This window comes from Argentina silus (assembly GCF_951799395.1).
Source record: "Argentina silus genome assembly, chromosome: Y".
Lineage (NCBI taxonomy): Eukaryota > Metazoa > Chordata > Actinopteri > Argentiniformes > Argentinidae > Argentina > Argentina silus.
The window spans coordinates 21039427-21066297 of NC_139654.1; the positions used below are offsets into that span (position 1 = coordinate 21039427).

Consider the following 26871-nt stretch of genomic DNA (forward strand, 5'->3'; position numbering starts at 1 on the left):
CCTGGCCCCACAGGAAGCACCCCGAGCAACAGGGGGGGTGTGTGGGCGATGCGGACGGCCGGGCCATGTACGGGCTGAGTGCCCAGTGAGGGAGGTGGGGCAGGTCGTCCGCATCGGCGACATACCGGGCCCTCCCCCCGGACCAGGAGCGGCGTATCGTGTTCCGGTAAGGATACAACATGATACGCACCAGGCGTTCTTGGATTCGGGCTGCATGCAGTCCATGATCCAGGAGCGCCTGGTTCGACCGGGGGCATTGTTAAAGACATCGAGGGTGTTGGTCAAGTGTGTGCATGGGGACATTCACGAATATCCTGTGGTCGCGATCGAAATTCATTTTGAAGGGAAAAGCATAGTGTACAGGCGGCGGTTAGCCCGTGCCTCACGCATCCTGTTATTCTGGGTGTAGATTGGGAGGGGTTTCCTCAAGCAGTAAAGCAGGCTACCGGGGTGCATGCACGACAGAGAGGGAGGTGTGAGGCGTGTAATGTGCTCTGTGCTGAGGCGGCGCCTCGCTTCACTGCCGAGGAGCCAGAGCCGGCGGGGGGGTCTCAACCCGAGATTTCCCCGCCAAACTATCCGCTGCTAGGTGACTTCCCCCTCGAGCAGTCTCGTGACGAGACCCTACGATCGGCCTATGACCAAGTGATAGCGATTGATGGTACTTTGGTACGGCCAGACGCAGTACGCGCCCACCCCTATTTCGCGATTATCAGTGACAGGTTGTACCGAGTAAGTCGTGACTCACATAGCCAGGAGGAAGTAACCCAGTTGTTGGTTCCCCGTAGCCGACGGGAAATGGTCTTCCAGGCGGCTCATTTCAACCCCATGGCGGGCCATTTAGGGTATGATAAGACACTAAACCGTATAATGGCTCGATTTTATTGGCCGGGGATTCGGGCAGAGGTGCGTAGGTGGTGCGCTTCTTGTCGTGAATGTCAGTTGGTAAATCCCCCAGCCATTCCACGGGCCCCCTTGCGGCCCTTACCATTGGTCGAGAACCCATTCGACCGCATAGCCATGGATATTATCGGGCCATTTGATCGGTGTACACAGGGATATCGATTTGTGTTGGTCTTGATAGATTACGCAACCCGATACCCCGAGGCAATACCGCTGCGCAATATCTCTGCCAGGAGTGTAGCGCAGGCATTGTTTCAAGTAATCTCCCGCGTGGGAATCCCGAAAGAGATTCTCACCGATCAGGGCACTAATTTTATGTCACGCACCCTCAAAGAACTGTATGGCTTGTTGAACATCAAGGCGGTTCGAACCAGTGTCTACCACCCGGCCACTGATGGCCTTTGTGAGTGGTTCAATCGGACCTTGAAGTCAATGATCCGAAAGTTTGTACACGAGGATAGTCGGAATTGGCATAAATGGCTAGATCCCCTGCTGTTTGCGGTACGGCAAGTCCCCCAAGCTTCCACCGGGTTTTCCCCGTTTTAATTACTCTACGGGCGTAAGCCCCGGGGTGTCCTAGACCTTCTTAAAGAAAATTGGGAGGAAGGGTAAAAGTGAGATTCAAAACGTCCTGGACTTGCGCACAAAGCTCCACGCCCGAGGGGTTCTCACGCGAGCATTTGCTGCAAGCCCAGGAGCGTCAAAAGCGGCTATACGACAGGGGAACTAACCTGCGAGAAATTACACCGGGAGACAAGGTGCTCGTACTGTTACCCACCTCCAGCATGAAATTACTCGCAAAGTGGCAAGGGCCGTTTGTGGTCACACGTCGCATGGGGGACGTGGGTTATGAGGTAGTACGCTCGGACCGGGGGGATAGCTTGCAGGTGTATCACGTAAATCTCCTAAAAAAATGGAACGACGTGGTCACTGTTGCTCTGGCTACAATAATTCCAGAGAGAGATGAGTTCGGTCCGGAAGTCCCAAAATCAAAAGTTAGCACTCCGGTCGGTATTGATAACTCTGCCAGCCAGGCCACGGACGTTGCAGATTTGCAAGCCAAGTTCGCCGACGTGTTCTCTCCCCTGCCCAGTCAGACTACGCTTATCGACCACCATATAGAAACGTAGCCGGGTTTAACGGTGCGCACGCGTCCCTATAGGTTGCCGGTACACAAACGAGACATTGTGTGCAGGGAATTGGAAGCCATGCTGGAGCTGGGTGTGGTCGAGGAGTCCCGCAGTGACTGGTGTAGCCCCATCGTGCTTGTGAACAAGCCGGATGGGGCTATACGGTTCTGTGTGGATTATAGACGGGTTAATGCGGTCTCCAAGTTCGATGCCTACCCGATGCCCCGGGTTGACGAGCTCTTGGACCGGCTTGGCACGGCCAAGTATTTCACGACCTTGGATTGCACGAAGGGATACTGGCAGATTCCACTCTCCCCGGTATCCCGAGAGAAAACTACATTTTCCACTCCGCTCGGGCTATTCCAGTTCACGGTGCTCCCTTTCGGGTTGTTCGGAGCCCCAGCCACTTTTCAGCGCCTCATGGACCGCATTCTGCGGCCGCACTCTGCCTATGCTGCGGCCTACCTGGATGACATTGTCATTCACAGTGACACCTGGGCGCAGCATGTGCAGAGTGTGGCTGCTGTTCTGCGGTCCCTGAGGCAGGCGGGGCTGACGGCCAACCCGAAAAAGTGCGTGATCGGGCAGAGGGAGATCCGGTATCTGGGGTACCACTTGGGTCGGGGGGAGGTGCGGCCGCAGATTGAAAAGACTGCGGACATCGCCGCCTCTCCGCGGCCGAAGACGAAGAAGGAGGTGAGGGCCTTCCTGGGGCTGGCTGGCTATTACCGGCAGTTCGTGCCGGGATTTTCAGAGCTGGCCAGTCCCTTGACGGACCTCACCCGGAAGGGTGCCCCGGATCCAGTCCAATGGTCGGGCCAGTGCCAGGGGTCGTTCGAGGCCCTTAAGGGAGCTCTTTGTGGAGAAACGGTCCTGTATGCGCCTGATTTTAACCTCCCTTTCTCCCTACAGACGGATGCGTCGGATAGAGGCCTGGGAGCAGTGCTGACCCAGCGGGTGGAGGGGGCTGACCGGCCAGTGCTGTACCTGAGCCGCAAACTATCGGAGAGGGAGGGCCGGTACAGCACGGTGGAGAAAGAGTGCCTGGCCATCAAGTGGGCGGTCGGCGCCCTCCGCTACTACCTGCTGGGTCGCGCTTTCACCCTCTACTCCGACCATGCTCCCCTCCAGTGGCTCCACTGCATGAAGGATGTGAACGCGAGGATCACCCGGTGGTATCTCGCGTTGCAGCCCTTCAACTTTTCGGTCGTGCACAGACCGGGGGCGCAGATGGTCGTGGCAGCTCCAACAGGAGATGCAAGACAAGACAAGTGCACTTGAGGAGATGAAGGAAGAGGTGAGGAAGTTGAGACAGTGAGCAACCAATGAGAGAGGTGGCCGGAACAGCCAGAACAGCCCACCCCAGATGCTACGCAAATCAGAGACCCTATAAAAACAAAGATAATAATTCTGAAATTACATGAACTATTATCCTTGCATTAAGATGGACTCAGTTCAACTTACATGATTTGTTGATGACATTTTTGCTAATTTTAAGAGTGTCATAGCAAAGGGTCTGAATACTTATGTACATGAGGTATTTGTGTGTGTGGATTGATGGCAAATTATTTTAATTTAATCCATTTTAAATTGAGTCTATAACACAACAAAATGTGGAAAAAGTGAAGGGGTCTGAATACTTTCCGAAGACACTGTATATCCCCCCTATAGAATCACCATACTTTGATGAAGATAGCATCTCCATCCTAGAGGGGGAGATCAACCTTTTCCAGGCTCAGGGACATGTAATAGTCTGTGGCGACCTAAACGCCAGAACTGGACAAGAACCTGACACTCTCAGCACACAGGGGGACAAACACCGATCTGTAGGTGACAACATTCCCTCCCCCATATACCCCCGTAGACACAACTATGACACAACCAACAAAAACGGGTCACAACTCCTGCAGCTCTGTCGCACGCTGTGTCTGTACATAGTGAATGGTAGGCTAAGAGAGGACACCTACAACTCATCCCTTGGTAGCAGTACTGTAGACTACTGTATTACCGATCTCAACCCAGAGTCTCTCAGAATGTTCATAGTCAGTCCACTGACACCCCTATCAGATCACAGCAAAATCACAGTCTACATGAACAGAATAATCAATCATGGGGCATTAATACCCAACAAACTGCATACTATTAAAAAATGCTATAGATGGAAGGAAAGTAGTATAGAAACCTACCAAAAAAACAATTAGCCAACAACAAATACAATCGCTCTTAGACAACCTGGACAAAAGGTTCCACTGCAATAATGAAGGTGCAAAAGCTGCACATTTCAGCTTCTCTAACAAATCTTCAAATCTCAAGCAGACAACCTCAGAAAACTAACCACAATGACAATGGTTTGATCAAGAACGCAAAAAAGCCTAAGAAAGAATTTTAGAAACCTATCCAACCAAAAACACAGGGACCCAGAAAACCTAAACCTACTACTCCTATTTCACAATGGTGAAATGCTAAAATATTACAGAAACACACTAAGAAAAAAGAAGGAGCAGCACACCAGAAATCAGCTCAATGTAATTGAAGAATATATAGAATCTAACCACTTCTGGGAAAATTGGAAGACACTAAATAAACAACATGAGGAGCAATCTATCCAAAATGGAGATGTATGGATAAACCACTTCTCCAATCTGTTGGGTCCTATAACAAAGCACAAACAACAAACACAAAATCAATTGCAAACTTTAGAATCAGTTATTAAAGACCACCAGAACCCACTGGATTCTCCAATTACATCGAACAAACTACAGTGCCTACAGAAAGTCATCATACCCCTTTGAAATAATTACTATATTTGTCGTACAGCCTGAAATCAAAACCCATTAAAAAAAAAAAAAAAAAAAAAACTTTTTCCAGCTTTATGTACAAATTTAGCCATACAACATCAAACTAATGAAAAAAAGGCGACAGTTCAGAAAATTTATAAAAAATGAAAAACAAGAACAACAGGGTTGGAAAAGTCATCAGTCCCCTGATTTAATACTTTGTAGAGCCACCTTTTGCTGCAATTACAGCCATCAATCTGTTTGGATATGTCTCTACTAGGTTTGCACACCTAGATTGGAGAATATTTGCCCATTCTTCCTTGCAGAATTGTTCGAGTTCAGGCAAATTCCGTGGTGAGCGGCGATGGACTGCTCTCTTCAAATCCATCCACAGGTTTTCTATCGGATTTAAGTCAGGGCTCTGACTTGGCCACTCAAGGACATTCACCTTTCTATCCTTTTGCGTTGTTCTTTTTGCGGTACGTTTAGGATCGTTGTCGTGTTGGAAGGTGAATGACCTGCCCATTTTCAGCTGTCTAGCAGAGGGACACAGGTTGTCCTCAAGAATTTGGGTGTACTTGGCAGCATCCATTTTCCCTTCAATCCTGACCCATTGCCCAGTCCCCGCTGAAGAGAAACATCCCCACAACATAATCTTGCCACCATCATGCTTGGGTAGGTATGCTGTGTTTGGTTTTCGCCAAACATAGCGTTTGGAGTTCAGTCCAAAAAGTTAAATCTTAGTTTCGTCTGACCATAAAACCTTTTTCCACATGGCAACAGAATCTTCCAGGTGTGTTTTTGCATAGCACAAACGAGACTGAGTGTGGCACTTTTTCAGAAAAGGCTTCTTTCTTGCTACCCTGCCATACAGGCCAGCTTTGTGTAAAGCTTGTGAGATTGTTGTCACATGCACAGACAGACCATTCCCAGCCATAAAGACTTGTAAGTCCTTCAAAGTTGCCTTTGGCCTCTTGGTAGCTTCTCTGATCAATGTCCTCCTGGCTCGGTCATCCAGTTTGGACGGACGGCCTGATCTAGGCAAGGTGTTGGTGGTGCCATACGCCTTCCACTTCTTAATGATGCTCTGAACGGTACTCAGAGGGATAGCTAAAGCCTTCGAAATCTTTTTGTAGCCTTCACCTAACTTGTGCCTTCCTACAACTTTATCCCGGAGGCCTTTTGAAAGTACTTTTCCAACCATGGTGAATTCTTTGCAGAACCATGCACTTCTAGTAGTGGAATCCTCAAGAAACAGCTGGTTTTATTCTGAAGTAATCAAAACCACTACAATTGATGTCAGGTGGGGGGCAATTAGCCTGGTGTTTGATCTGGAAGTTGATTGGTTGCACCTGAGCAAGTTTATAATGGTATACTCTAAGGGGCTGATCACTTAACCAAACCAGGTATTTCACGAATTAATTTTTAATAATTGTCCAGAATTTAAAAAAATATATATTTTCACTTTGATGATGAGGGTTATAATGTGTACATACAGCTCAAAAAAGTTAGATTTGATTTATTTTAATTTCCAGGGTGTAATGTGACAAAAGGTAAAGATTTCACAGGGTATGATGACTTTCTATAGGCACTGTACATGATAAAATGCAAACCCTGCAACCCAAAAAGGCCTGTGGTGTTGATGGCATCCTAAATTAAATGATTAAATATGCAGACGACAAATTCCAATTGGCTATACTTAAACTCTTTACCATCATCCTCAACAACCTCAATCTTCCCCAATATTTGGAACCAAGAACTAATTACCCCAATCCACAAACGTAGAGACAAATTTGACCCCAATAACTACCATGGGATATGCGTCAACAGCAACCTCAGGAAAATCTTCTGCAGTATCATCAACCAGCAGACTCTAACATGTCCTCAGAGAAAACAATTTCCTGAGCAAATGAGAATTTTTTGGGGGGCTTTTTACCAAATTACCGAACAACAGACCACTTATTTACCCTACACACCCTAATCGACAAACAAGTAAACCAAAACAAAAGCAAAATCTTCTCATGCTTTGTTGATTTCAAAAAAGCTTTTGACTCAATTTGGCACAAGGGTCTGCTATATAAATTGGTGCAATGCGGTGTAGGGTTAGGGTTAATTGAGACTCTGCATGCAGAATTCTGTAAAAACATCCTCCGCGTGAAACGCAAAACCCCAAATAATGCACGCAGAGCAGAATTAGGACAATATCCATTAATTATAAAACTCCAGAAAACAACTACCTAAAAGGAAGCAATTCACAAACCTTCCATAACAAAGCCATCACCTACAGAGTGTTGAACCTAGAAGAGTCCCCTCAACCAGCTGGTTTGGGGCTTTTTTCACAAAGCCCCAGAACAGCAACACAATTAGACACAACCAAATTATGACAAAACAAAAAGATAATTACTTGACCCATTGGAAAGAATCAACCAAAAAACAAAGCCCTAAACAGTGGCAGAAAAGCTTTGACTATGTACAGACTCAGCGAGCATAGCCTTGCTGTCGAGACAGGTCACCATAGGCAGACCTGGCTCCCAAGACAAGCTATGTGCACACTGTCCACAAAATGAGGTGGAAACCGAGCTGCACTTCCTAACCTGCCAAATGTGTGACCATATTAGACACATATTTCCCTTTTTACATTACACAGACCCACAAAGAATTCGAAAACAAATCAAACCTGGATAAACTCCCATATCTGCTAGGCGAGATATCACAGTGTGCCATCACAGTAGCAACATTCGTGAGCTGTTGCCATAGAAAAAGGGCAACCAGTGGAGCACAAACACAACTGTAAATACAACCATTATTTAACTATTTTTCCTATGGTACTTGAACTATTTGCACATTGATAAACACTGTAAATCGTCCATAATATAACACTTTAAATGCCAAAAACACTTACATTCTTTTACGTTTATTTACTTTTAGTTACTATTCTTTTGATACTCTTTGTGTAATGTTTAGATTTGTTATTGGTTATTTCATTTTTGTTTATTTGTAATTTCACTTGCTTTGGCAATGTAAACTGTTGTTTCCCATGCCAATAAAGCCAATTGAATTGAATTGAGTCAGTAAGAGTGAGAGGGTGAAAGTTAGTAAATCAGAGCGTTTTAGGCACCAAGGATACTTGGTGTGTGTTTGTGTGTGTAACAGAGGCTGGGTTTAGTGGGTTATAAGGTTTCTAATAGAAGTTAAAGGTTAAAGTGCAGGATGGAGAGAGGTGCCAGACAGTCAGTCAGATAGACAGACAGAAACAGACACAGTCAGACAGACACACACACACACAGACAGACAGACGCGAGAGGCAGGCAAGGAGGCGGGCCGTAGCGTCACTTACACTGGGCTGGGACTGAAGGCGGCCTGTCAGGGGGTCCAGGGCCGGAGGATGTTGGTGGTGGTGGTGTGGCTTGGGGGTGGCGGCCCCCGGCTCGTACATAGAGAACGCCTGTCTGTCTCTCCGATGGGGGGGTGTGGTGTACGAGAACACGGCTAGGCTGGAGTCTCCCTCACCTCCCCTCACCCCCCCTGGCCAATGCGTTGGTCTGCCGCCACCACCACCACCACCCTCTCCCAGACCAACAGACCCCCCGACCTGGCCCCTGCCACGCAATGCACCGTTCTCGGTCTGCATCCGCGAGATCTACGGTAGAGATGGGGGGGGGTCACCTAAATGTGTCACAGACAAAGCATTGACACCACACAAAGGTTACAGGAGGTACAGATACAGGAGTCTAAGCTAGTAGCCAGAGACGAGATATGGAGGGTATACAAGGCTATACATGGAGCATGTGTTAGGTACAGGGCTACAAGTCTACACTGGAAGGCAGGGGAGGCTGGTTGAGTAGAAATCAGGGGACGGTCTCATTGTAATGCATGGAACGGCATGAGGAATGGTGTCAAACAAGCTGTGTTCTACCTCCCCTACTGGAAGGATAATACGGGGTTAAAGTACTACCCTAGACTGTAGAGTAAAAGTACAAAGTACATACTTAGGGGGTTTAGGTACATACAACATGCTAGGTTTACTGGGGGTGGGGGGCAAGGTCAAATTGCTTGTAGAATAAGTACATGCATGGTTTATTGAGATTTGTATCGCTGGCTGGCACTGTATTGCTGTATATTCTTGTCAATGTATGTGTGTGTGTGCGTGCATGCATGTGCAGTCTGCTATTTCACCATCTCAGGTGAAGACATGGATTCTGGGACATGACACTCATCAAGAAAACACAACAACACGATGGAACGACACAACCAGCAGACAGGAAGTGACCAAATATGGCAGGGTAAAAGATAACAAAAAGATTTACACACACTGAATAACAAAACAAAAACAAATAAAACAAAACGCTGCTCTCAATGGCATCATTTGCCTTGGGTACGAGAACAGCTCTAAGCACACACTGACAGAGATGAGACATTCACATTGAAGGCAACAAGAAAAAAAATGTTCCACTACTCAGCTAGTAACAGACATCACATTCCACAACACATTCACAAGCAAAGATAGTCTCCTGTCTCTCCATCATATCTCTCTGTCTCCATTAGGGTTGGGCGGTATAACGGTAATACGGTATCCCGCAGGATTTGAAAAGTTTTTAGTTTTTTTTCCCAATACAGTCATAACATTTCTGTTCCATTATCTATCAAACTGCCAAATAATGCCAACAGACTAGCTTTTTTCCAGAAAACCACACGACGGACAACACTGTTGATGCACTCCGTGCAGCACTTGGATGCAAATAAACCCATGGCCATAACGACTGACAATGCTGCTAACATTGCAGCCGCCATCAGGGCCCTGAATTGGCCATGGCTCAACTGTTTTACCACAACCTCAATCTGGTGGTGACAAACACAGTGCAGGACCAGAGGCAATAGGCAGACTGGGCCTTAGGACTCTGCCGTGCAATTACCGCCGCCTTCTCTTACAGCTGGCCCCGAAAGAGAGAGCTCAAAAAGAAGTAAGCAAAATTAGGACTCCCAGAGCACAGTCTCATAACGATAACTAAATCAATATTTTATAGACAAATGATGGCCGATAAGCTTTTTATTAAGCTATCATATTATGCTATCAAACTGTTTAGTTTAGTTTGTCACGTTGTTATCGGGATGTCAAGTTTAAATGATTGTTTAGGATAAATGTCATACAGTAGAACAATCACCACATAAATAATTCAGTTTTTCAACGTAGATTAAATATATGGAGCAATTTTGTTATTTTTCACGGTAATACTGTATACCCTGGGAAAATGTTAGGACGGTATAAAAGGTATGACAAGTGATACTGCCCAACCCTTCTCTCCATCATATCTCTCTCTTTCCCTCCCTCCACCTCTACCTCTTTCTGTAGTCGTTGTAGCTCCTCACTCAGGTTATTATTGACCTTCATCAGCTGTTGGACATTGGACTCTGAGGAGGCCAGGGCTTTCTTCACCTCCAGGTACTCCTGCAGGGTGATTGGTCCATCCGACGAGTCCATGCTCTGACAGAAGACACACATGCGCACACGGGCGCAGGAATGATCTGAGATGACACCCAATTTTCATCGTCTCTCTCCCTCTCTCTCTTTCCCCCTCCATATCTCTCGCCCCCTCCCTCCCTCCCTCTCTTTCCCCCTCCCCCTCCATATCTCTCGGCCCCCTGCGTCTCTCTCTCTCCCCCTCTCTCTACAATGTGTGTGTGTGCGTCTCACCTTCGCACGGTTATTGTGTTGGGTGTTGTTGTTCTGAGTGGTCAGCTCGCTGTCCGTGTCCTCATCAGATGCTACGCTGTCGTAGTCGTGTTGGTCGTCATCCACCTGGTCGCCCAAGTCCAGACCGTCTACAGCACACAGGATGGGGGGGGGGTCAGGTATGACACAACACAGTAAAGTACAAGAGAAGACAACACAGTACAAGACAACACAAGACAAGACAGTAGAGTACAACACAGTAAAAGACAAGACAACGAGAGAACACAGTACAAGACACAGGATGAGGGGGGACAGATACGACACAACACAGTACAATACGAGAAGACAGTACAACACAGTAAAAGAACAAGAACAAGAGAACACAGTACAAGACACAGGATGGGGGGGGGTCAGTACAGTACGAGAAGACAACACAGTACAAGACGAGAACACAGTACAGTACAACACAGCAAAAGACAATACAAACAGTAAGAGAACACAGTACAAGACACAGGACGGGGGGGGGGGGGTCAGGCAAGACAAGTACGAGACAGGACAAGACAAGACAGTACAGTACAGGACAAGACAAGACAAGACAAGAGAACACAACACAAGAGAAGACAAGAGAACACAGTACAACACAAGACAAGAGAACACAGTATGAGACAAGACAAGAGAACACAACTGTTACGAACCCCCCCCCCCCGCCCCCAAGATACTACATCTAGGGATATAAAAGGGGGGAGAAACGTAACATACAGTATCTGAATATGCTGCTGAGAACTGCCGGTGCGGTGGTAGTGCAACACACACAACGACTGAGTAAAATGCAAACAAGACAGATTTATTAGTAATACATACAACAAACAACCAGACAACACGGGGGAAACATAGAGAGGGAACTAAGGGGAGGACACCAGACGGCGCCAAATAAATGAAAACAAAAATAACCCCAAAGCTAATATTCTAATCCTATCTGTTCTACGAAAAGTCTGCTATCTAACTAACTAAGTCTTGCCCGCCTACCCTAGACCCGAAATACAAGAGGTGGCGCCCGCCTGGGGAAACTAACCTAATGTATATAACAAAACCAAACCTGCGTGGTGGAGGTGTAAGCCCATGGCCGTCTTACCTGCCTAACTTGCCCTCCCCTGGGGCTAACTACAGGTGTGGCAGCGGACACAATGGTAGGACAGACACTTACAAGAACAGTAGAATACTATGATACAAAATGACAGAAAAACCGCTAACCGATGCTACCACACCCCTCCCTTCCTGAAGAGTGCGTGGGACTTTTAAACGGAGACGGACGATGGTCTAATTGGTTGATGGATGCCGCCAGGTGAACCCATTGGTCGAAGGGCAACAGGGGGAGTGACGGACGAAACGATGATTGACAGGGGGATGAACCAATACCTGGGAGAGAGACAGAGGGAAAAACAAACAGACAAACGACACCACACGCACACAAATGTGGGGACGTAACACAACATAACACAAGAGAAGACAAGACACCACAGTACAAGACAAGACAGTACGAGACAAGACAACACAGTACAATACAGTAGAGTACAGTACAAGACAACACAATACAGCACAAGACAAGAAAACACAGTACAAGAGAAGACAGTAGAGTACAGTACAAGACAACACACAGTACAAGACAAGACAACACAGTACAGTACAAGACAGTACAACACAGTACAAGACAAGGTCCCGATTTGATTATTTGCCGATTCGATATCGTTTCGGTTAGGGATTGTTAGGTACGACTCCGTTGCCCTGGATGTAGGATGCAGACTCATCTTTCACTGTAATTAACTGTACTGTCAACCTGCCATTGTATATAGCCATTCCATGGTGTACATTGCTGTTTATATTCTATTTATTTTTAAACGTATTGTTGCACTCCTCTGTGGCACTGTCACTTTTGCATTTCACTGTATACTTGTATGCACGTGACAAATAAAGGATCTTGAATCTTGAATGTCCAGCTGTCACAAGTTAGGGCGACTCACTCTGCTGACTCAAGTGAAGTTGCAACGCTATGTTTCACATCTCCATACAGGTTTGGGATTGCCACTTCACTCAACTGTTTGCGTGTTGGTAAAACGTAGCATGGTTGTCGTATATTAATGAGGCTTCGGAAGCCATCATTTTCAACAACGCTGTACGGGCGTATATCCTTGCATATGACAGCCTCAGTTATTTTTGGGGCACGCAGAGAATGGATGGTAACAACACAAATGCCTTCTCCAGTGAGGTTTGTTTCGGATCGGACGTTTTTGCAGATTGCGTGATGCTAGCTCGTTAAATGGTTTCGGAGATGTGTGGTATTTCCACAATATTTCACCTCCATTTTGCACATCTTACATATGGCTTTGCTTTTGTCCAGCTCATCTCTGTCTTCATGGTTTTTAAATCCGAAATGCAACCAGACATCTGCCTTTAGGCTTGGCGGCGGTGCCTTCAGTGGAGCAGCTCCCACCATGTATTTTGAATCAACGAGAGATCTCGTTGCGCGAGATCTGGCCACGCGAGACTAACGTGTTCAAGCATCCACGGGAAAAGGCATATATTAAAAGATCGATCTCGGGATTTTATGAATCAATATCAGATAATTCAAATGAAGATCGATTTTAATTGGAAAATCTTTTTTTTTTTTTTAACCCAGCCCTATACAAGACCAGACAACACAGTCCAAGACAAGACAACACAGTACACTCCTCTCCCTCTCTCCCCTCCCCCCTCTCACCTCCTCAGTCGGGCTGCTCAGGCCTTTCCCTTGTTGTCTCCTGTCTCCTCCCCCCTCCCTCCTCTCACCAGTCAGGCTGCTCAGGTCTTTCCCCTGTTGTCTCCTCCCGTCTCCTCTCTCCTCTCTCCTCCCTCCCCCCCTCCCCCTCTCCTCTCACCAGTCGGGCTGCTCAGGCCTTTCCCCTGTTGTCTCCTCTTGGCGTCACTCAGGATGTCGATGATCAGTGTAGCGAACTCACGAGCATTGAAACGCGCCAACTTCTGTCGACCCTGAGAGAGAGAGAAAAAGACAGAAAAAGTGTGTTTGTGTGTGTGTGTGTGTGGTGGTGGGGGGGGGGCATAAGCTTTAGCTTTCAGCGTATTGACCTAAGTGTACACAGGTGAAGGAATCTGAATCACAGGAATTGGTCCTGTGAATGGATGTCTGTCTTGACCTCTTATTGAACTTCCATTCATACTATGTCTTACACTTTGTTGTTACCAACTATGTTTTAAAATGTATGTAACAGAAGGTTTAAACGCATAACACAGTTATGTCCCTCATGCTCAGGAACAACTAATACTGGCTGTGTAATGTGTTATTAAGTAGAAGAGCCTTGTGTGTCAGGAGCTATGTTTTGAGATAGGTGGGGAATTTAGACGATGGCCCCGGGGTGAGATACAAGTGTCACAGGACGAGTTACCTGTCCTCTCCACGCAAATGTTTTAGAAGGTCTTTTCAGTATATAACAAATGAATGTTCAAGTTTTCGTCAGAGTCGTTGGAAGCTGTGGCTTCCAGTTTTTTTTTCCCCCTGCATTTCACTTCAACATTGATTGAGTATTGAATGAACGATAATAAATTATTAATTTGATTTATCCCAATAAATGTAACACTGGTGTCTGTATCACATTATTTATTTAGAGTGAAAAAGTATATTCCTACACAGGCAAGATGTTGAAGATGTTCTCTATCCCCTCTCCCCCCTCTCTCTCTCCCCCCCCCCCCCCCCGCACCCCTCTCTCTCCCGCACCCCTCTCTCTCCCCCCCCCCCAACCTAGCAACTGAACAACGCAACCCAGCAACTCAATAAGAAACCTTGTTTCTAATTGGTTAAACGGAACAAATGGACTGTGGAAAGTTCAACTCCTTAGAACTTTTTTGTCCATAAAAAAAACTGCCAAAACATACAAAAAGGACACGGACGAACCCTTGTCATCTCTGTTGTCCGTCAGCGGATGACTCCCATAGAGAAACCATTGGCTAAATCTGTAATGAACGGATAGTATAGTTTGGTGTGGCTGGGGCCTTAGTTTAAAAACAAAATACATTTAATAAATGGGGCCCCTGGTGGGTGATGCTGTGTATTACCTGGTTTCGTGTAGCGGAGTATTCCGGGTTCACAGGCAAGAAAGGCACCGCACTGCGCTCTGTCACCAGAGTACTGTGGTTTTGAGTTGTCAGCCACACTGGGAGAGAGAGAAGAGAAAGAAAGATACATTTTATACGTGTGTGTAAGGTCATTTCAGCTGGAGGTACACACAGCTCCACACCCTACCTCCCACACTAGCCTGCTATGCTCAAAACTGTGTGGATTCCCTCCAGTGCCGCACGTGCGTGCGTTTGCCTCACCCAGTTTTGCTTATCTGCAGTCTCAGTCAGACTACGCAGATTGCTACTGCTCTGACCGCTAAGAGGAGAGAGAAACTCAAGAATTCCTGAGCCACTTCCTGGCCAACTCGCTCTCCCTCTCTCGTTTTACTCCTTTCCCAGGCCAGTATCCTTCTACAGACAATGTTTATAACATGATATTTTCCAGTCTCTGAGTATAGTTTGGAGCCTCCCTGCAACAGGTCCAAACAGATTCTATGACTAACATGTGCAGGGAATGAAGCAAGCTCTGTGGAGACGGAGGGGCCCCATAACCTCCGCTCTGACCGTCTCGTGCGTGCTATTTTACAGCTTTCAACAAACATTTTGAATTGAACGTTATATCTACGTTCTCTAGTTCTCGTTCTCAACAGTGGCACACAAGCACGTCAGGTGTCTGTGTCTCCTCGAGATCGCAGCTTTCCTACAAATCAAACGTTAGTCATTGGCGACTACATAACTCATAATATTACATTATCGTCACCAGCTACTGTACATTGTTTACCGGGGGCCAGGGCTACCGACAGCAGCTAATCTGAAAGTGCTGACATCTTACAAAACTTGGGAGCTTAAGCAGTATAGGGACATTGTTATTCACGTCGGCTCCAATGATGTTAGAATGAAGCAGTCAGAGGTAACTAAAAGCAACATTGCTACAGCCTGTGATCTCGCTAAAAAAAATTAGTCGGCATCGAGCAATTGTCTCTGGTCCCCTCCCAGCTAGGGGGAGCGACGAGATTTACAGCAGACTTGCGTCTCTCAATAGCTGGCTGGCTAAATGTTGCGCGACACAAGGTGTAGGGTTTATTGACAACTGGTCCACGTTCTGGGGTAAGTCTGGCTTGTTAGAGTGATGGCTCATCTCTTGTCTAGGAACATAGATGATAGCTTGCGTCAGTCTAATCAACGATGATATTCTAGGGCACACACCAGGCAGCAGACTTTTAACCCCAAGTCTTCTAGTTCAGAGGAGTCTGCCAACAGTATTAGTACACACAGTTTGGGTATTTTAGCTCATCATATTGAGACTGTTTCTGTCCCCGTCATGCATCTGGTATAACTAAGCTAAATAGACAATCAGATCCTTGTCCTAGTAACCTGGTGGGTATAGAAATGTGCCCCTCTGTTGAGTAAACTGCACTCTGTCTCTCTTTCCAACACCCAGCTTAAACTGGGCATACTAAACATTAGATCGCTTACTTCTAAGGCTATTCTAGTTAATTTGCTTATTACAGACCATAAATTAGATGTGATAGGACGAACTGAAACTTGTCTTAAAACAGATGAGTATATTCAGTTAAATGAAGCCTCTCCTCCTGGATTTATTAACAGCCATGTCCCGGGGTCGCTATGATCTATGACACACATCTCGGTCTTACGCCTAAAACGGTGATGGTGTTCTCAACTTTTGAGGTTCTAGTAATTAAGTTTTTGCAGCAGGACTCGTTACTCGTTACGCATTACTATAGCACGGTACTCACTCCGCAGTCGCTCCCTCTGATTACTCTGTATAGACCCTCTGGGTCGTACTGAACATTCCTTAATGAATTTGCGGAGTTCCTGTCTGATCTGGTAATTCAGGCTGATAAGATTGTGATATTCTGAGATTTCAACATGCATATAGATGATAATGCTGACCCATTGGAATTGTACAAAATTCTATGGGCCTCTCACCTTTCACAGAGTAAAACATCATTCGTATCCAGTACACAAGGCAGAGACATGACACCAGATGCTAGGGAAAGGGCGGCCTAGGACCTGTAGCATCCAAGGCCAAATTCCATTACAAGTCTATATATTCTCTGGGAGATGAGAATCCCAGAGAGAGAGAGAGAGAGAGAGAGAGAACATGCTAGCCTGAAACATCATTTCTTTGTAACAACGAATAAAGTACCCTCTCCAAAAGACGTCGACCTTCAGATCTCATTATTTCATCTCATTGAAAACTATTGTGTTGCTGTGGAAGAAATTACACAACTATTTAACAACTCAGAAAAGCTTTCTTAGCACTAATTGACAAGGTTTTTTTTTTTTTTTCCAACATGTAACTGAACCTACCCACTGCCATCATCATACTCTGGATTTAGTTCTATCGCGTGATACTGATATTGCTGAAGTCTTAGTAACAAACTACCGTAGCCCAGAACCTAGATATATCATTTGCCATTCTATAAATTCTAGCACTTAATATTGTTTTTATTGTATTTATTGCTTAGTATTATTTTTGTTGTGAAGCACATTGCAACATTTGTCTGTGTAAAATGTGCTATACAAATAAACTTGATTGATTCAACGAACCTTGAGGAAGGACTGAACATTAGAAACGACTGTAGAGGAATTGAAGAAAAAACACTTATGCTTTGGAGTCAAAGGAATGTACATGTCACAGGCTGTAAAAGTATAAAACGTGGAGCAGAGAGATAATAGTTCTCTTTCTTCCACGGACGCGCTCTCAGTCTTACTCCAGAGAATATATACATTTTTGTTCTACAAGGAGAGATAATTACAGATCTAAATTGTATGAAAGGTTGCTGCAGATCTTATACTCAACTGTCATAGGGACAAACTAGTCACCGATCACCTAGCACAGCAGCAACTATTATCCAAAGGAAAGGAAATTGTGTTCATAGTGTAACTTGTTGGTTTGTGTGTGAAATAAAAGGGAATTGTCATAAATAGGCAAATTCACAAAAGGCAGTAGGTGGTGTGAAGGTCTGGTTTCTTTACCACTGTGTGTAGCTTATCCATGCTTGAGGGATGATAGATACAATTATATTATCCAGTACTGCTGAGTCTGCCTACTGACCGTAGAAGGACTGAAAAGCCAGGTCAAAATATGAAGGTCTCATACCTATAGCTCTATCTGGTTTTAGAAATAGGATCCGAGAGGGGGAAGTATACTTTCTCTTAACATTTCCCATAGTCACTCGTCTCAGGAGAGCCTTGAACTGCGTCTCTATGCCCTCTTACCCCGATGGGTTAAGGTTTGGAACCATAATCCAATAGTCAGTAACGAAAAGGCTGAAGTTTGAGTTGTTGCTCTGCTTTGGTTGTTCCTCATGGCAAGGCCTATGTTACTGCAAGGATTTTGAAAAATAGGTTGAAAGTGGATCCAGGGCGGATATTGGTGGTGTAGCGTCACCAAGGGTTCTGAAATAGGGGATAACCTGAGCAAGACCTAGTACAAGGAAAACTGGGCAAGACAGAGGCCGGTATCTCTGAGGAGGAGGAGAAGGAGAAGGTTAAGAAGAAGCAGGTGAAGAAGAAGAAGAAGGCGGAGGAGGAGGAGGAGGAGAAGAAGAAGAAAGGGAGAAGATCTAACCTGCATCGTTCTCCCTGCGGTCCACCTCGTCATACACGTCCATGGAGAGCTCTTCAAACAGCCGGTTATTCAGCTGTAGTGCATACATGCACGCACATGAAACATATGGGATGCAGACACAGTATATACACCCACACACACACACATGTAAATACCAGCGAGGGAGAGGAAAAAGAAAAGACAATACACAAACACAGAATTAGGTCAATATTGCACCCTGTCGCCTGGGCCACAGTGAAACAATCAAGCTGTAGCCAGGCTAGAGTCACTTAGCTTCTCTTGACTATGAGATTACTGTGTATATCAGTGGAGACTTTTGGAGGTAGAAATCAGAGGAGCTCTTAGTAAATCATGTCTTGCGTTGTGACTCACCGCTTGGAGTTTCTTCTTGGCTGCGTTGGCCAGTTCTGACAGGTCCAGACTACGTTGAGACACACACACAAACACAACAGCACAGTTAAACCACCACACCCACACCGAGAGAGAGAGAGAGAGAGAGAGAGAGAGGGAGGGAGGGAGGGATGAGGAGGAGGAGGAGTTGAAACAGGGTTTTGTTCAGGATAGGGGGATGGTATGAGAGTGGTGCGGAGAGGGGCAGATAAGGTTGCCGGTTCAATACCAGATGACTTTGACCTATTCTATGTTGTGTGGTGTGTATTGAAGTGAGTATGATAACAGCTACTAACCATAGACGGTAGGTAGGGTTTCAAATACTTAAATGTTCACGTTGTACCTTGGTTTCTTACATTTTTACAAGGACTTAGTTATGCTCGTCATAAACACAAGAGAATAAGAAGGAGAGGAAAGAGGAGGATGATGTTGAGAAAAAGGTAGAAGGAGACGAAAGGGGGCGATACCTCTGAGTCGGGCACTTAGGGCGAGCTCTGTCTCCACATGCGCAGCAAAATGGAGAGAACAGAAAACGAGTGAGCGAGAGAGAGAGAAAGAGAGAGAGAAAAAGATAAGAAAGAGAGAAAGAAAGAGGGGGAGGTAGACCCATCAACAGATTATAAGAATACCCATCTCTCAGAGTATAGTCCAGTAAGAGTGTGCTGTATACATAAGGGCTGCACAATATAGAAAAAACACCATGTTGCGCTAATTTTGCGACAGTGATATGACTTACGATATACACTCACCGGACACTTTATTAGGTACACCTGTTCAACTGCTCGTTAACGCAAATATCTAATCAGCCAATCACATGGTAGCAACTCAATGCATTTAGGCATGTAGACATGGTCAAGACGACCTGCTGAAGTTCAAACCAAGCATCAGAATGGGGAAGAAAGGTGATTTAAGTGACTTTGAACGTGGCATGGTTGTTGGTGCCAGACGGGCTGGTCTGAGTATTTCAGAAACTGCTGATCTACTGGGATTTTCACGCACAACCATCTCTAAGGTTTACAGAGAATGGTCCGAAAAAGAGAAAATATCCAGTGAGCGGCAGTTCTCTGGGCGAAAATGCCTTGTTGATGCCAGAGGTCAGAGGAGAATGGCCAGACTGGTTTGAGATGATAGAAAGGCAATAGTAACTCAAATAATCACTTGTTACAACCAAGGTATGCAGAAGACCATCTCTGAACGCACAACATGTCGAACCTTGAAGCAGATGGGCTACAGCAGCAGAAGACCACACCAGGTGCCACTCCTGTCAGCTAAGAACAGGAAACTGAGTCTACAATTCGCACGGGCTCACCAAAATTGGACAATAGAAGATTGGAAAAACGTTGCCTGGTCTGACGACTCAATTTCTGCTGCGACATTCAGATGGTAGGGTCAGAATTTGGCGTAAACAACATGAAAGCATGGATCCATCCTGCCTTGTATCAACGGTTCAGGCTGGTGGTGGTGGTGTAATGATGTGGGGGATATTTTCTTGGCACACTTTGGGCCCCTTAGTACCAATTGAGCATTGTTTAAACGCCACAGCCTACCTGAGTAATGTTGCTGACCATATCCATCCCTTTATGACCACAGTGTACCAATCTTCTGATGGCTACTTCCAGCAGGATAACGTGCCACGTCACAAAGCTCACATCATCTCAAACATGACAATGAGTTCACTGTACTCCAATGGCCTCCACAGTCACCAGATCTCAATGCAATAGAGCACCTCTGGGATGTGGTGGAATCAATATGGACCAAAATCTCTGAGGAATGTTTCCAGCACCTTGTTGAATCTATGCCACAAAGAATTAAGGCAGTTCTGAAGGTAAAAGGGGGTCCAACCCGGTACTAGCAAGGTGTACCTAATAAAGTGGCCGGTGAGTGTATATCAAACACTTAGGTGAACACAAGTGTCAAAGTAAAGAACAGTACATCCATTCTCCACATCCAAGTGTGCACTTGTTCACTCTTCTTCACCTATCAAAAAGCATTGGATTGGTGTAAACTTTGGTGAGGCTAGAGGCCCATGGAGGTTCCACCATGTCTTCTAACCCAGTCCATTGTTTTTTTTAAATCCATAATGGCAATTAATGAGTGCACACTTCGGAGTGAACGAGTGCACACTTGGGGAAAGGGATAAGGAACTGGACCACAGACATGCCAGCCGGTCAGCTGCATAAGCGGGCCAGTCAAGGAGGGAGAGTGTAACTAGTCTCTTTCTCTCGGAAGTTACAGCCTGACATGGCACCACCTATTGGTCAAAACACTGAAGTGCACCATCAACCCATTTCACTCATGCCTCCACCACACAACAAAAACATAAATATTGTATTGTAGACTCAATACAATCTCAATGGTATTGCTCATGACCTACGTGAAGCCAAAGACATAACGCACGTATGCACACGGACACACTCGCAATCCTTACCTGTCCGCCATCTGGGGGATAATGTAATGGCCATTCTTGTGATCTGAAGAGGGGGTAGAATAAACAATAATTAATCACTCATAAATCATAAGGTTCATCATTCATAAAGTTCCTCTGCCCCCCACAAAAAAAATCCTTCATTCACAATAATCCTAAATAAACACTTTTTGCACAAGTCACTGCACTTCAATATTGCTTAGTAGATATTTGACTACTGACCTTCTCTTTATGTATGTGTTACAGTATTGTGTTCATGTGTTTGTGTTCTTTATAAGGAACTGAGCCTACAGTATGTCAAAGACAATTTTCTGTCTAAATTAACATTTAAAGGACAACAAAGTTTTCTGAATCAGAATCACTGGTGTCTACAACCATTGGCTGATTGAAGCATGGCCATTTAAGCCTTTTCCTGTTATGCAGTAAGATGCATACCATATCAATCTGTACAAAAGTGTACAAATAATTCTCCCATACAAAGACCTAGCCAGGGTCAAAACATTGTCCTTATCGAATAATGATGAAACAGAGCAGTTTTTGGGAGCATAAACCAGTGTGAATCTATATTTTGTTGTTCTTTTCTTGACATTGATTGATTTTCTTTGTGTCTATAATCACATATCGCTCCTCCACATTATGCTCACCAAGGCCATGGTCAAGACATAGATATAGACACAGCTCACATGTGTTTGATACCATTCCTCATTCCGTTCCATGCATTACAATGAGCCCGTCCTTTGATTTGTACCTCTACCAGCCTCCCCTGACATAGAGAACATAGAGAGAGTACCCACCAGGACGTCGACCACACAGGTAGAAGGCCAGCCTGTCTGTGAGCTCGTACTGACACTCCACCAACCGCTCTGCAAGCTCCACCTGGCCCACTTGCCTGCCACAGCACCCCCCCCCCCCCCCCCCACACACACACACACACACACACACACACACACACACACACACACACATTTGATACCATTCCTCATTCCGTTCCATTCCCATCAATAAGCCCGGCCTCCGATTTCTACCTCCACCAGCCTCCCCTGGTGGTATGCAGTACCTGGCATAGTCCATGGGTGTGCGTCCATTGATGTCTGGGGCCCCAGGGTCTGCCCCGTAGACAACCAGCAGCTCTGCCTGCAGAACCTGGCCTGCCTTGGCCGCTACATGGAGGGGAGTGGTGCCCTTCTCCTGGGGGGGGGGGAGATTGTTTTTGGTGATAGAGTAGTAGTGATAGAAGATGCGCGTGTGTGTGTGTGTGTGTGTGTGTGTGTGTATGTGTGGGGGGGGGTCTCACGGGGTGGAAGAAGTTGGCCTGGCCTCCGAGGGACAGCAGCCGTAGACACGTCTCCAGACTCCCTGTCCTCACACTCGAGTGCAGTTGCTGGAGAGAGAGAGAGAGAGAGAGAGAGAGAGAGTAGAAAAGAAAGACAGAGAGGTAAATCTCCTCATTAGTTCAGTTCGGCCGCTAGAGCAGTAGGGACCCAATAATACTTCCATAAAGGGACTTCCTGCTGGGTAGGCTGAGGCAGTGAGAAGGGGAGAGGCTCAGTGGGACCACCAGCATGACCTGCTGGGCTGCATCTCATTCTAGAACATTGTCCTGTTCCTCCTGCCTGTCCTCGTTCAGAAGCTTTCTAGATTAACCTTGACCTCTTGATCTCCGACCTATGCACCCCCCCCTGTGGGCATGTCCTCACCTTGCTGAGGTCCTTGGTGGTGATACCGTCGTTGTCGCGGCACGGCAGCTTGTGTACGAAGGCTAATATCTGGTACTTGGCGCTGATGAACTCTGACTTGGTCGGGCTGGGCACGACAAGACAATGAAGGGGGGGGGGGGTCAAAGAACAAGTCACAGAACCTACATACGCGTGATAAAAATAGGCTTCTGATGGCCTTGAGGGATTTTTGGCCATAGTAATACTTATCCATCAAGGGGAGGCTGGTGGAGGTAGAAATTGGAGGACAGGTTCATAGTAATACATGGAATGGAATGAGGAATGGTATCAAACACACCGTGTTCTAAGCATTTCAATGAGCCTGTCCTACAATATCTACCTCCCACCAGCCTCCACTTCCAGTGATCCATTCACACCAAAACAGAAGTGACTCGTTAGTAGTTAGGTGCAACCGGGCCGATTTTCATAACAGTGAGCCACCTCAAAGAGGAAGTGGGAGTTAGGCTCTACAATGTTTTTGTTTTTTTACACTTACTGGACATTGTCCTGTGGGTTTGGTTTCCTGCGCCCACTCTGAACCTGGGCTGGGTCGAGTAGGGAATGCTCCCATATAGAGTTGGCACCATTGCTGACCAGGGTCTGCACCATCTGAAACCACACCACCGGCATCAGATACAGTATAGGTAAATCAGGGGAGGCTGGTGGAGGTAGAAATTAGAGGACGGGCACATTATAACCCCCCCCCCCTTTGGTACCACTAGTGCCACCCCAGCCCCGAGCCCTCCCTAGCCCTGCCCCAGTACCTGCAGCAATACCACCCCAGCCCCTAGCCCTGCCCCAGCCCCGGTACCTGCAGCAATACCACCCCAGCCCCGAGCCCTCCCCAGCTCTGCCACTGCCCTGGTACCTGCAGCAGTGCAGGGGGCCAGCCACTGTGCCGCAGGTGCTTGACGATGGAGATGTGGCGTCCCAGACTGCGATGGACAGAGCAGCACTCGTCACAGATCAGAACCCCCCTGTTAATGCTGGTCCAACCCGGATCTGAAAACACAGAGAGAGAGAGAATTTCAGAAAAACAAGAAGAGTTACAGCAATAGCATATAGGCTATAACTTAGGCTAATGCTTTTGACAGTAAATGTTGACATTTGATCTTTGACCAATGTTGTTGTTGTTGATGATTGTTGACAGCAACCATGAGGATCAAATAGCCTACTGTGGGAGGAGCACTTATGAACAGTTTGTCTAAAACAATGGGGTTTACTGCAGCACCCCCATAAAGAGTTCTTATAAGTTGCATAACTACCATGATGCACCAAAATTCCACCCATTCTTATAAGCCTACTAAATAAGCCAGAGCCACAGACCTCTATGTAACTCAGAGGAGGCTGGTGGAGGTAGACATCAGAGAACCGGCTCATTGTAATGTATGGAACGGAATGAGGAATGGTATCAAATCACGTGTGTACTGCACCACATTAGCTGCTACGGATGGCTAGAGACTACCTAGTGATGTTAAAGTCTGTCCATGGAGGAAAATGTGTGTGTGAAGGGGGATTTGAAGTCCACTCAACACAGAGATAGGTACAGTAGGTAGTTCAAATTTGCTCAAACATACATTACACTGAAGATGACCATATATCAGGGGAGGCTGGTGGAGGTAGAAATCTGAGGATGGGCTCATTGTAATGCATAGAATGGAAAGAGGAATGGTATCAACATATTCCATGCATTACAATGTCCAATCTTCTGTGTCTGCATTAGTCACCCCGTCTGGGTTTAAAGAAAAAGGGGCCTACGGCACAACAAGGGGATAAACAATAAAGTAATACCCCAAAATTGCCCAATTAGCTACTTCTTAAACACGTATACAAATTAGTGCCTTATACGTAACTAAAGTGTTCCCATGAATTTTACTAGGCTATCCAGCCTTATTCTCAGTGAATGAGACTAGCCGTTTGGAACATGCTAACGTGCTATGCTAGGCTGCCAGCTCAAAGCTCTATAAAAGCTCTACAATCCAATGGATTTACGGATGGGTGGCTGAGCAGACATATCTGCAACATCAGCATCATTAGATCAATAGGCTATGCAATCAATCTTCCACAACCAAGAAATCAGTTTTCAAGTTGAATTAAATAACTGCTGTCACTTAATAAAGGCCGATGTAAAAAATAAATAATAATAATGGTGTTACGGCATGTGTATACACACACAGACACAGACACAGCGTGTTCTCGTTCTATGTCTCATTACACAGGGCCTCTTATTGAGTACATTATGTTGCTGCCCACAACCATACCATTATCCATCCAAGCAATATTGCTTCCCTTAATAAAGGACCATAACAAGAACGACTTAGACAAACAAAGGCCAATTTTGCAGATGCATGCGATCAGGGCCTTCATGGTAGGCTATTCACTGCAGGCCCAATAGATGTCATAAAATTGTAATCTTAGGCTATACCAGCATACATTAATTATTTGTATGAATAATCTTGACTGTATAATCCCTACCGATAAACGTCACCAAACTTAATTTTGTCGCCGTATCTGTCTACAAGAAGGACATTCACCCCCCCTCACTAGCCAGTGCGATGACTTCTCTCCCATCCACGAACGAACGTCGCAGCCGCATCACTCCCTGAAAGACCTGAGAGTTCGCATGTGTATAATTCGCCACCACAACTCACTGAAATTGTGTCCTCTGGGGGGGGTTCCAGCTAACTACGCTACATCCACTTCAGGCTTCAGCACACGTTAGCTAGCAATCTAGCAAACACATTTAAATTAAAATGTTAACTAACAAGGCTGAATAGCAAATTCATTGCATCATCCACTGAATGAACTTTAGTTTGCTAGAAATGCTATAAGGTTAATGTTGCGAACTGACATTGTTAGCTAGACAGCTACCTAGCTAGCCTGTGTCCAGTCACGAAATCAAAACAAACTAGCTCGATGCCTCGGCATAAGGGCGGGCGAAACAAATCTGTCATACTCAAATTCTCCCTCTCGCAACTATAACGGCTACGTATTCAAATTGTGTGATTCCTGAACCAGACTTTATTTATCAGCATGCGACATCACGCCTATTTCAAACTCTTTATTATGGGCCTGATCATTGCCTAACAACCCGGGCCGTTTTCCTACTCCGCTGATCCCACTGACAGTATAGCAGACACAGCCACAGGCCTCCCATCTCAATCTCGCTATCCCATCTCTCACATATTTACAACGTATTGTTTCATATTTTTCCATCTTACCCGGTGCGCTGCAGTCGGCGCACACCTCGGTTCTCTGGACCTTTCTTGACATTTTACAACGTTCCACGGGAACAGTGGCTGTATCCGAATTGTGTCTGATGATGGACGTTCGCCCTTCCGAAGCCCGACGTTTGCTGTTTCGCGATGCCTCCCCGGAAGCCTGCGACTCTCCCGGCCCTCAGCCACCCTCTTTTGGGACAATGGGAACAGAAACTGGGAAAGCTTGGTTGCTCGTCAACATTCCATATTGGCCAACCGGTAGCCTCTGTCGTTTAGATCTGGTTATGTTTATTTGTTGTATAAACATTGTTTTGCAAGCTCTGTACAGCATACGGTGGTGAAGTCACTGACTAATCCTGATAGCATATGGATGAAGCAGGTTTGGCTTGAAAAATAACTAGTATTTCAAAAATGGCTTCTTCATGTTGCAATTGACAGGTGGATAGCAAAACAGCAAAGTTGTAGCCTGAACTAGTGATGGCAGTGTGACACTGAAGCTTCGATACGTGCTTCAAACACTGAACAACAATTCCATCGAACCACTGCTTCAAAGCTTGCTTTGGTGCGAAAAAAATCACGTGACATATGACGTCCGAAGCAGCAACTGCTTCGTTGCCTGAATGAATCACCTGACTGGTTCGCGGTCCAATCAGGTGATTCACTGGCACTGCCTCGTCTCGATTCTGACAGGTGACAGGTTGCGACAGTTTTGAATTTGAGTGCCTCAACACTTTATAACCGCTCTAAACAATGCACAATTTGTGGATTGTCATAGTAGGTGCATTGTTGCTGTTGAGTTGTTGGTATTGCGTTTGTATTCTCTGAGTGTTCTTCTTGTAATCTTTGAGTGTTCCCCATCCCACATAATCACCCCCTGCCATAGTTACACAAACACACCCAACCTATGCCATATTTTCCCCAGCACTCTCTCCTC

At 46.0% G+C, this 26871-nt stretch overlaps 1 protein-coding gene across 4 annotated transcripts in view; it reads right to left on the reverse strand.

The window, feature by feature from the left end:
- The window catches only part of LOC310824269 (ARF GTPase-activating protein GIT1-like), a 39370-nt gene extending 13262 nt beyond the window's left edge, over nt 1–26108 (reverse strand). For 2 of the 4 annotated variants that reach the window (XM_083697124.1, XM_083697126.1), the window contains exons 1-16: nt 25938–26107; nt 23585–23718; nt 23213–23325; nt 22699–22804; nt 22296–22382; nt 22059–22189; nt 21796–21890; nt 21005–21047; nt 19044–19070; nt 18559–18607; nt 18187–18259; nt 14586–14683; nt 13394–13505; nt 10503–10630; nt 10149–10292; nt 8148–8450 (exon numbers count right to left, since the gene is read on the reverse strand). In XM_083697124.1, the coding sequence (XP_083553250.1) occupies nt 8148–8450; nt 10149–10292; nt 10503–10630; nt 13394–13505; nt 14586–14683; nt 18187–18259; nt 18559–18607; nt 19044–19070; nt 21005–21047; nt 21796–21890; nt 22059–22189; nt 22296–22382; nt 22699–22804; nt 23213–23325; nt 23585–23718; nt 25938–25989 (1695 nt within the window). In that variant the 5' untranslated portion in view covers nt 25990–26107. Of the gene's footprint in view, nt 1–8147; nt 8451–10148; nt 10293–10502; nt 10631–13393; nt 13506–14585; nt 14684–18186; nt 18260–18558; nt 18608–19043; nt 19071–21004; nt 21048–21795; nt 21891–22058; nt 22190–22295; nt 22383–22698; nt 22805–23212; nt 23326–23584; nt 23719–25937 lie in introns of all 4 variants that reach the window. The other 2 variants (XM_083697127.1, XM_083697125.1) reach the window with 2 other exon arrangements.
- Between the last annotated feature and the right edge of the window lie 763 nt (nt 26109–26871).